This window comes from Falco punctatus (genome assembly GCF_963210335.1).
Source record: "Falco punctatus genome assembly, chromosome: 3".
Lineage (NCBI taxonomy): Eukaryota > Metazoa > Chordata > Aves > Falconiformes > Falconidae > Falco > Falco punctatus.
This window is the reverse complement of record NC_137582.1, coordinates 41,938,167-41,948,949: the sequence shown is the minus strand read 5'-3', so window position 1 is coordinate 41,948,949 and position 10,783 is coordinate 41,938,167. Positions and strand designations below refer to the sequence as shown.

At 40.8% G+C, this 10,783-nt stretch overlaps 1 protein-coding gene across 1 annotated transcript in view; it reads right to left on the bottom strand.

The window, feature by feature from the left end:
- SLCO5A1 (solute carrier organic anion transporter family member 5A1) overlaps positions 1 to 10,783 on the bottom strand; it is a 95,130-nt gene that overhangs the window by 8,851 nt on the left and 75,496 nt on the right. The window contains exons 8-10 of the mRNA XM_080378669.1: positions 7,756 to 7,915; positions 3,618 to 3,859; positions 516 to 580 (exon numbers count right to left, since the gene is read on the bottom strand). Coding sequence (XP_080234795.1) covers positions 516 to 580; positions 3,618 to 3,859; positions 7,756 to 7,915 — 467 coding nt within the window. The remainder of the gene's footprint in view (positions 1 to 515; positions 581 to 3,617; positions 3,860 to 7,755; positions 7,916 to 10,783) is intronic.

Here is a 10,783-nt window from a genome sequence, read left to right as displayed (position 1 = left end):
GCTGTACTCATATGTTTCGTAGTAGCTGAACACCTGGTGTGTTCTTTTAGGCAGGATTTTGGAAGTTCGAGAGCTTGAAAGAAACTGCTTTGTGGAATAAAGACTTCTACCATGTACCCTTTTTGCTTTGAAACATTTGAAATTAGACATTAAGTAACAATTGCTTCTTATTTCAAAAATGCAAAAAGCTGTTGTTACTGCTTAAAGCAACAAAAATCTGTTTTCTAAAAAAGAAAAAACCTTATAAAATAATATTTAGTAACTATTAATTTTTAAACTAAATTTGAAACTGTACAAATACCTCTTTCTGGGACAAAAATGTTGTTATAGAAAGTCAGTAACAAAAAAAAAATCCATTCTCAGAGACAATGTTTTCAGAAGATATTAGTTTTACGTCCCTCATACAAGTAGTCAGGCAATTAATTGCAGATTTATGGAATTGTAGTACTTTCATGGTACATTTAAGCTGAACATGCTGAGCCTTTATGGAAATGCTGAGTAACAGTAAGACTTACCGAGAGTTCGTAATAAAACAAACTGCATTCCTAGTGCAAAGGGCCGCTCCCCATCTTCCACAGACCTAGCAGGCAAAGAGAAAACTCCTCTGAAGAAACAGTCACAACAGACAATCATTGTGGTACGCTCTGGCTCTACCTCCTGGCTTTCTTCTGAGCTACAAAAAATCTTTGTCTAAATTTCTTCCATTTAGATTCTAGTATCGTTAACTTTTATTGCTAGGAAAAAGCCCCTCCTGTCCCTGTTTAATCAAAATCTCAGTCACGCCTTTTAACCTTTCTTTACCTGTGTAAGGCCTGAAGAATTTGATCCAAACTCATTAAGGAAATTTAGAGAATCCAGCCAAAATGATGATGGCTTCTCATGATAGTCTTCTATTATTTCATCTAATGTTTTGCTTTATTTTCTTAATCTTTTTCAGATAAACCAGAATTTATGGAGAAAAAAAGAAAAGTTGCTGAAAGCTGGACTCAGCTTCTGAATTTAACAGATCTCTGCATAACATAAGCACTTTGGAGCTACTTTAGGAAAAATATCAGTAGAAACATCTTAACAGTCTCTTTAAATGCCGGTCCTTTTCAATACGGGTAATAGAGGATTTCTTCCATTGGTTTCAAAGGAAAACGTTAAGCTTAAGCTTTCAAAAGACTAAATACAAAGCAATGATATTCCACAATCCAAATACAATTTTAGTAAACCACGAATTTTCTTCTGATTTAAAAAATATCCTTTAAATCTTAACTAAAAGGTCTGAAATTAAGATAGGCAGCTTCTAATGACATTGAAATATAAGATTAAGATGCACAAAAAGGCTGCAGTCAAAGGGATGCGGCTGTAAAATCAAGGTTTTGAAGTCAAGCACTCACTCAGAAATTAAGACATCGAAGAACCAGCTTGGGCCACCCATCTTAGACTGATGCACTGTGCACAATACGTGGTTTGGCACAGCGGGTGTCACTGTTCATGTGCGTGGGCCATCCTTTTTTTTTACTGAACATGACAAAATCCTGCTGGAGATGACCCTTACGCACTTCACTGTTGTGGGCTCACTGCAATATTAATGATCATTGACTGTAGTTTACCTTTGTGTAATTGCAGTGCAATGCCAATGTTGTGGTTTTTTTATTACTGTTATTGAACACATGGAAAACCTGGAGACAGAATGAATAAGGTCAGAAGTTTCTGAATTATAAAGGTGACGTGCACACAGTAGTGGAGCTAAGGCTGCATGAGCAACTGGAATGCCGATGTGCCCACTCCCCAGTGCTTGGCTTCACAGTACTAACAGTGATCCTTGCCTTCATTTTGTAGATTTTGTGAAAAGCAAACTGGAAGACAAATCCCACCACATGACACAGCACAGTCCTCCACATGTCAGCAGCAGGCTCCTGCGTAAACCTCAGCCACCTGAGCTGAAAAAAATGACAGCAAGAGTGTGCTCGTCCTTGCTGGAGATGAGACACAGATGCCTGCCAGAGGGTTTCAGAGCTCTGCTCACAGCCAAGCCTAAGGATAGCAAAGCCAACTCCTGATCTGTCTCGTGTTTTCTAAGGCTCTGTGACCTATTACAAAGATTTGTCATTATTATTTTTATAGGGGGAAAATTGTGAGCAGCAGCAGAACAATAGTAGTCTCAGAACATCCGAGTGAAGGTACAAAGCCAACACTACCCACTTGGTTAAGAGGACAATCTTCACAGAAAGAAAAGGCCCGGGACTCGTTTAAAAAAGCTCAATTTGAAGAGAGATTGACCTGACAAAAACAGGTCAAAAGGTGTGTCTATGTTAGCAATTAATGCCACTCAAGAGAAGCAGATTTACACAGCTAAACAGCTCATGCTGAGAACCTGACATCTATACCACAAGCATTTCAGGTTTTGTAGGGATTTACTTCAGATCAGCTCTAACCTGGTCCCAGGGACTGAATGTCCATTTGCATCTAGATCACTTTGGGTGTGCTTCTGAAGAGCTTCTCAAACACTGGAACAGGCTTCCTAGAGAGGTGGCTGGTGCCACACATCTGTCAGTGTTTGCACAATTCCCTTAATAACAGGCTTTCATTTTTGGTCAGCCCTGAAGTGGTCAGGCAGTTGGACTACACAATCATTGTAGGTCCCTTCCAAGTGAACTATTCTATTCTATTCTATTTTTCTAGCTTCCAGCTCATCTTTGTCCAAAAGAAAGTTACTTCTTGAACTCTGAGAGCTATTCAGCTTCAGATTCCAAACCAAACTGACATCGTTAAACCATTCTCTTTGTCCTTCTGTTACCAGTAGAACCAATACCCATAGGTGTGCTTTGGAAATCCTAGTAATTATCTCATTTTCCTCTGATTCTTCCTCCTCCTCTTTTAAGAACAGCAACATACATTATATAAATACAAACTTATTTTAGCAGTAGACCATATTCTATTTTATCAGCTCACTTTTCTTTAAAAATCAGACTGAAGCTCACTTACAGAAGATGCATTTTAAATGGATAAATATGTTATAGAGAGTGAGAATATTTATCAGACCAGATGGCAGAGATGGGAAAAGCCAATCCAAAAACCTGAACGATTTAATTTTAAATGGGCAAATAAATGACAATACCTTTCCCTACAAAGACTGTGGTGTTCTCTATCCTTAAATGACCACAGTGTCAACAACACTACTACAGTTCAAGTTCAAAATTCTTGTGGAGAAAAAAAGGGAAGATTCAATAACAGGCATGTGGCAGGAATTAATGCCTTTAAGAAGAAGAAAAGGATAATCATAAATACTAACATTTTTTTCATTTTCATTTGAAAATCCAAACCGTTGCCCTAAGAAGGCTGAGAATTTTTTCAGGCATAATCATTTTCTTACATGATGCTTTTACTTGTTCTCTCTTTGTAGCACCTGGAATTTGCTGGACAGTTTGTGTTTCCTAAAGTGGATTATCATGTTACATATTCTAAATACAAGCAAGTTCCACACTATCCATGTCAGCCCTATTCTATTCACATTTTAAGGATACATAAGCTTGAAGGAGTTTGGCTGCATTGCCCCAGCCTTTCTGACGCAGGCAGCAGTGATAGCAGGCACAGCAAAAATACCTGAAAAACCACAACTGAGTTCTCACCTGAGTGTCACTATGATTGCTGACGGCTGGGCACACGCTGTTATAAGGGTAACAATGAAAAGAAATATCAGGAAGGGGATAAGCGTGTTGCAGGTTCGATCACACTTCCCAGAAACGGCATAGCCATTCTCATTCAGGTAGGTTTTGACAATAACCAGCCGGAGCTGACTGCGCTGGCCCACCGTCGGCGGAGTGATCACCTGACGACTCTGGACACAGGCACATTCTGTGTAATTTCTTACCTGAGGAGAGTGAAAAAAGGAAATTTCCACATGAAAATCCCACACCAGAAAGAAATTGTGCAGAGACATGGTACAACTGTCCCATGGCACTTCCCAGCTGGGAATCTTCTGAGCAACCTGGTCTAGTGGAAGGTGTCCCTGCCCATGGCAGGGGGTTGGAACGACATGGTCTTTAAGGTCCCTTCCAACCCAAACCATTCTATGAATCCATGATTACCCCAAGTATAAGCCAAGTTACCACACCATTTTTAAAGCTGGCCAGGATTCTCCAAGACAAGATTGCCTTTCCATTGCTTTATTTAGGCTGAGTTTAAAAAAAGTTTTGGAATATTTTCAGAAAATTCTGCCAAAACAATTCAAAAGAAAAAGATTTGTTTCTATTGTACTTAAAGAACTGTGAGGAAACACTCTTAAAGTAGCACCGACAATGCCATATTCTGGAATTTAGCAGGCTGTTGACTTTCATATTCAGGACACGTCTTCTGCCATCTCAATCGAAGTCTACCCAGGTTCGGCTAAAGACCAACAAGCTGCACTTCACGCTTGGAGCCCAGGACCTTCCAGCTAGATGCAGGTGTGGGTGAGGACGGGATATGGACAGGAGCAAATTCAAAGAATAAGAGAAAAGCAGAGACTTAAACAGTGAGACTGAAGGACATGAGGGATTCCTGAACTGACAAAGAGGCTGAAATTAAGATGAATAGACTAACAAAGAAGTGGCATTTCACAGGGAAAGGGGACTGTGACTTGAGCAAGGTGAGGAAGAGCTAGATCAGATATAGCCTCCTGTCACACCTATTCTACTATTGTTTTCCACTAATCTAATGGCAAAAGGGTGTGCAGCAGATCAAAATACTCCAGTGCCGAAGAAGAAACAGGTCAGGACCCATGTCATGTTACAGGAAGGAGTTTTTCATCTCAGTGTTTGCATCCATAAAACCTAGGACCACACATGCACGGAAGCTACATTAGAAGACCATCTTAAGGTTGCAAATTTAAGCACCTGGACATCAGGAAATATCCAAATTATGGTTGCTTGTCAATTTTAACATATGTTTGTATGTGTTCGTGCTATGATGTAGCCTCATATTTTTTTCCCATGGGATTTAACTGAACATCTTATTAATACATCAATTTATCCAGTATTTTACCTCCCATTTTCAAAATGGGGCTCCAGGCATTTTTTTCCTCACACTAAACATATTCCACTACAAAGACAAAATGACTCATATTTCACATGGATTTTTCTATCACACTCACCATTATAGCTTAACTCTTTCTAAAAGGAAAATTTTATCTTTAAACCAGTTATGAGATGAGGCACTGATGTTATCTCAATTTTGTATCTAAGTAACTGAAACAGATCAAAAGTTTCAGAAATGTGGGTGGATAATTTGGGATCCTTTTTTTTCCACAGTATTTTCCATTATCTACAGCTTAATATATTCTAAATGTAACTTTTCGAGCCTTCAGATACAGAAGTAGGCACCCAGTGCTTCTACAAACGGCACTTCTGGTTATTGCTTATGTCCATCATCCAGAATATGAAGAATACCAAATTAATGACCATCTGGGAGAATCTTTGTTTAAGTGACTTGCCCAACACGACTGGAGAACGAAGGCAATGACAATCCAGCTTCCCAAGGCAGCACTCCACTCTCTAATACCATGAGTATCTGCTCTCTTCCAGCAGCCCCTCACTGTAATCTCCTTATTGCTTCCAAATGCAAATGTCAAACAGGCAGCCTACAAAAAATAGTCCTCTTTACTACACAGTCTTGGTTCATCACCAGAGAAACCAGGTCTGCGTAGTAAATGAGACAGATGTAACAGAAATGCTAGCGCAGGGGTCCTCAAACTATGGCCCGCGGACCAGATACGGCCCCCCAGGGTCCTCAATCTGGCCCCCAGTATTTACAGACCCCCCCTGCCCCGCCCCCCCCCCCGGGGGTTGGGGGGGGAAACCAAGCAGCCGCAGATGACTGCCTGCCACTGCATCCGCATGCCGGACCCCTGGTTAAAAAGTTTGAGGACCCCTGTGCTAGAGTGTAGGAATATATATGTAAAACAGGTATGAAATGTACACTGGCATCCTTTCTCCTACTTCCAATTTTTAAATGGTTAACTTTGAAAACACTGTATGTTATAAACTTAAATCCAAATGTTATACATTACCGATATTTTGCGTGTTATACAGTGGCACAAGCTTACATCTGTTGTTTTAAATAACCCTACATAAAGCATTATTTAATGAAGTAACACATTTTCCTACCAACGTCAGCCCTATTCTATTCACCACTAGCTACAGACTTAAAACTTCAAGCTATGAAGGATCTTTTCTTAAATCATAAGAGGAGATAGTATGTTTCAAAATCTGTACTGAAAAGCATATACTCCCAAAGTACCTCCCTAGTAATGAATTAATATGCTGGATTGATATCAGGTGAAATGTAGCAAAGATCAAACCTATGTCTCAAATCAGCAAAGCACAACTAAGATTTATATAGACACCGAAAGTTAACAACACACTTTCATCACTGGCTTTTCCAATTGGGCCAAAGCAATTTTCTACTAAAAACAAGCAAGATACTCCTAAAAAAAAAAACAAAAGAAAGAAACTATAAAGGAAATAATCTGCGGCATCTACGTATGGACCTGCGTTTTCAGACCATTATCCAGTCAACTTGAGAAAGCACAGCACTGGACCTAACACCTTCCTGCTTCACAGGCTGGCTCAGGACTGCAAATCAGCAGACTGATACATCAAATAAGCTTTCAGGAAAGCACAATCAAGTTCTGAGAAAACGAATGCTTATGTTACTTCCTGTCTTTCTTAATTATCCTTTTTTAAAGGATAGATCTTTAACAGAAGAACTTAAGAGTTTGCGTTTTGTATGAAACAAGCACAACCATAATGCTCTGTTGATATTTAGGTCAGATTCTACTTTTCATTTGTTTGCTTGTGCCCAGTCCTGGAAACTGCCAAATTTCCATGGTGTCATTTTACCAGCAGAATGCTCTTCCCCAGTCCAGTATAACTGGAAGACTGCGCTGTAACAGGCAATATATTTCCAAGAAAGGAAGTGGATTATTAACATCCTTTAAGTTTTGGTTACTTGAGTTCAATGACAATCACTTCATTTAGCCTGGAAGAGGTTTAGAGAAAGGCTGTGAGAATGGCCAAACTATTTCACAAGAGCAGAATACATGGGCAGTCTTTACCTAGCCACGCAAACAAAAGACCTGTCAATACATTGGTGCAAGCGCAGCTGCTACTTGTGCAAAATGGTGAGGCTGAGACAAACACCAGTGGCTCTAAACAGGCCATAACTAAAATTAAACAGGAGTTTAAAACACTTTCAACTACCTGAAGAGCTAAGTTCTTCCTTCCATTCAGAGAGGGAGCCCAAAAAAACCCCTCCAGGCTTCTTTGAAGAGTAACACTGCTGAACTTGCAGAAAGGCAGTATGACATGGCTGCCTATGTTAGCAGCAAGCTGAAATAGATGACTCTGACTCAGGGTCCCCTCTGTGAGCCCTGCAGGAATGGCAGACCTGCAGGCCACTGACACTGGAGACTTCAGAGCCTGTACTGGAACCACCAGCCCTCCCTATCCTGTGGCACTTCACACTCACTCAGCTGGAGGATTACCTTGGTACAAATGAAGTTGTGCCTCAGGTTTGTACATAACTGAAAGGAAGGGGGGAGGGACCATGCAACAGCGGCATTACCAGCCTTGCAGAACGTGGAAACGCTCGTGGACGAGTCAGCTGCAGAGCGACTTCTCTGAAGATCAGAGGGGGCATACTTGTGCTAGAAACAGAGCAGTCTCCGACCTGCATCAGTCCCAGGGGGCACTCGCAGGTTGGATGTGGGTGGGTGGGTGAAGCACTTACCCCTGTGCTATGGTTTCCACCATTGATGCAGCCAGCTAGGCAAGGATTAAAATATGTTATTCCATCTGATCCACAGACAGGCTCGTACTCATGAATCTTACATCCACAGTTAACATTACAGCTCCCAGTCAGATTCCTGTGGGCCATGGCAAGAGTGGGACTGAAGAAAAGAAAAAGAACATGCTAGTAGAGCAAGCATAGATATCCTGCTGTTCAGAGGGAGAAAACATCCCGCTCGTTAACTCTGGAACTGAGAGTTTATTATCAGAGAAAATCTGCATTAACTCTAGGTTATGTACATGATTTAAGCAATATAAAAGAACACCCAAGGCACCCCTGCCATCAACCAAAAACACAATACAAAAATAATGCCAAAGTTTAAAACTTGTATCTTATTTGCCTAGGTAATAGCTGCATTTTTCCCATTTTGTTTTTTTTTCCTTTAACAGTTAAGACACCACTATTTTATATGCCTGTCCTAAGCTGCAGCAACCTGTTGATTACTAGAGAAAAGCTCAGTGACAAGACGTAAGCATTATGTGAACTAACAGGCATCTCTGCCTACATACAACTACTGTTAGAAAATGTAATGCTTTTATTATTTATATGTATATGTGAAATCTACAGGAGCCTCTCTAGATCCGGAGGAGTGTTGTGCTTTCACTAAATGCCTGTAGAAGAACCACTGCTCTGCTTCCCTGGACCATTCCCCAAGATCTTGCCAAAGCCCAACTTTCTAGGTCCTCCCCAGAAAGGTTTGGCAGTATGCTCACAAGGAAATAAAGGGAACTTCAAAGCTGAAGGACGGACACACACACCAGAAAGCAGGCTCTTCACTGTCACCGCCGCTCCAAACAGGTGGTCAAACCGATCTCAACTGCCACAGCTGGGAACTGCATCAACCCTTCACTGGCAAGCACCGTGACAGCCTGTGCACACCTTCACCATGGGATGAACGTGTTAAGGGATCCCAACCAGGGCAGTAGCTCACAGCACCCATCTGAGCTCAGTGGCTCATGTAACAAAGCCTGAATCAAGCACTGCACTGAGACAGCTACAGGTCTCTCCTGATGCACCTTCTCCTCCACCTCACACCTCTGCGTGGCACATGTCTGGGCCCCCTCTGGAGAAAGCAGGTTATTCAGAAGCAGTTTGGTCCCCCCAAATGACACTGCCCTGGGTGCTGGGAGTCCCAAAGCAAGACAGACTCCTAAGACAGAACAAATATCTGATATCCTGAGCTGCCAAGGGGCAGCCAGTACAAACCACTAGGTGCCAGTGTGCAATTCACGGCTGGAACTGAGATTTTATAAACATATAATCCCACTGTGGCTCTGCTTTCCACGTCAGTTGTACCATTTCAGCTCAATCCAGAAATTACAAAGGCCTTAATAATAACAGCATGCATATCTCTAAGGTCACACACTCTTCATCAGAAGATGACAGGGAAAAAATAAACCCCGCTGATCAAATGGCACTTTTTGCTACCAGCAGAAAGAAATCAACTCTGGTTACAACTGACCACTGGCTGTCACTGGCACAGTTTTTACTCCAGTTAAGTTACACAGTCACCAAATTAACCAGCTCCTCTCTTATGTACCGTAACACTTCAGCTCTGCCCAAAACAACTCTCAGGTCACTTAAAAATGCCCAGTTTTGGGCACAAACCATGAAGGAGACACCCAGCTACTCCCTGCGCTGAAGGAAAGTCCAAGGTAACAATGTACTTTTAACAGTCCTGGGTAGGGTTGAGTACAAAGGGCTTGAGTACAAAACAAAGGAGTACAAGCATTAGCAGGCACAAAGGCAACCTCACTGAAAGAAAAGAATAGTAAAAAGCCCTACATAACTGTATATACAAATTCTGATGATAGAGGAACAAAGAGAGTTAAAATGAAAGAGTTTAAGAAAAACGGATACTAGTTTGTTCCCAAATCAAAAAGACTGGCATAAGTGGAGCCAGCGTACATAGAGCTAAATATCAGAGGATGTAAGGTGTCACTCTCTGTTATCTAGAAGCTTCTCATTAATGATGAAGTAGTTAATAACCATAGCATAATTTTCTGACAAATAACTGGTTTGAAAAGGCATTTACTTTCAATAGGCGTATTTTCTTGAAAATCTCAGACTAGTTTATAAAGAGCTACTATACTACTTTCGCCTTTTCAGTCACTGGGATTGCTCAGATGAGTTTTGTAGCATTGCTTTTTTTCCTTGGCTGGCTAAAGACTAATTGAAAACACAGTCACATTTTCTGTGAAACATTCAGACACATGAAAATGGCTGTTGAGCCCACGGCTGTCTCTTCACCAGTATGCTGTCTCAAACAGTAGCCATAAGAAGACAACTAGGAAACAGCAAGAAGAGGGCAGCAAACTTCCCCCAGAAGAGTATTCTTGCAGCCTCTTAATGAGCCTCAGCCCAAAATATTTTCTAAGTCTGATGTGTTTTTCTAGTTAATAAACCCCATTTTTCCCCTGCATTTCTCCCACTGACAGTAAATTTTTAGCATCTACAATATCCAACAGAGAGGATTTTTTGACTGTCCGCGGCCTGTTACAAGAGCTGTTGTTTGTTCTGAACCTGGCTCTTTGTAGCTTTATTTGACAGCTCCCACTTCTAGTACTTTGCTTGTAAATTCTGAACACATGAAGGTTCCTGAAAAAATAAAATTAAGGTGTTCCTGTGGCTCACATGAAGATATTTGCAAGGTCTAGTGAAATCTTGTAGTTGCAATTAAATAAACCACATCCAATATTAACTAATCTAAACACATCTAATATTACTTGAAGGCATTATGCTGGAAGGTACCTGAAGCATAGGCATAAAGTATTACTTTTTATCCATGCTATTACTGAACATGCTAGCTCAGGTACCGAAAAGAAAATAACTGTTCTGCTTAGATATATATGCAGACACACCTGGAAATGTAAGTTATTTTCTGCTGTCATTATGCAGCGAAATTGTAACAAGCATGAACTTTTAAATTATCTATGTTATGTTTATACCTATTTTTACTACACTTGCC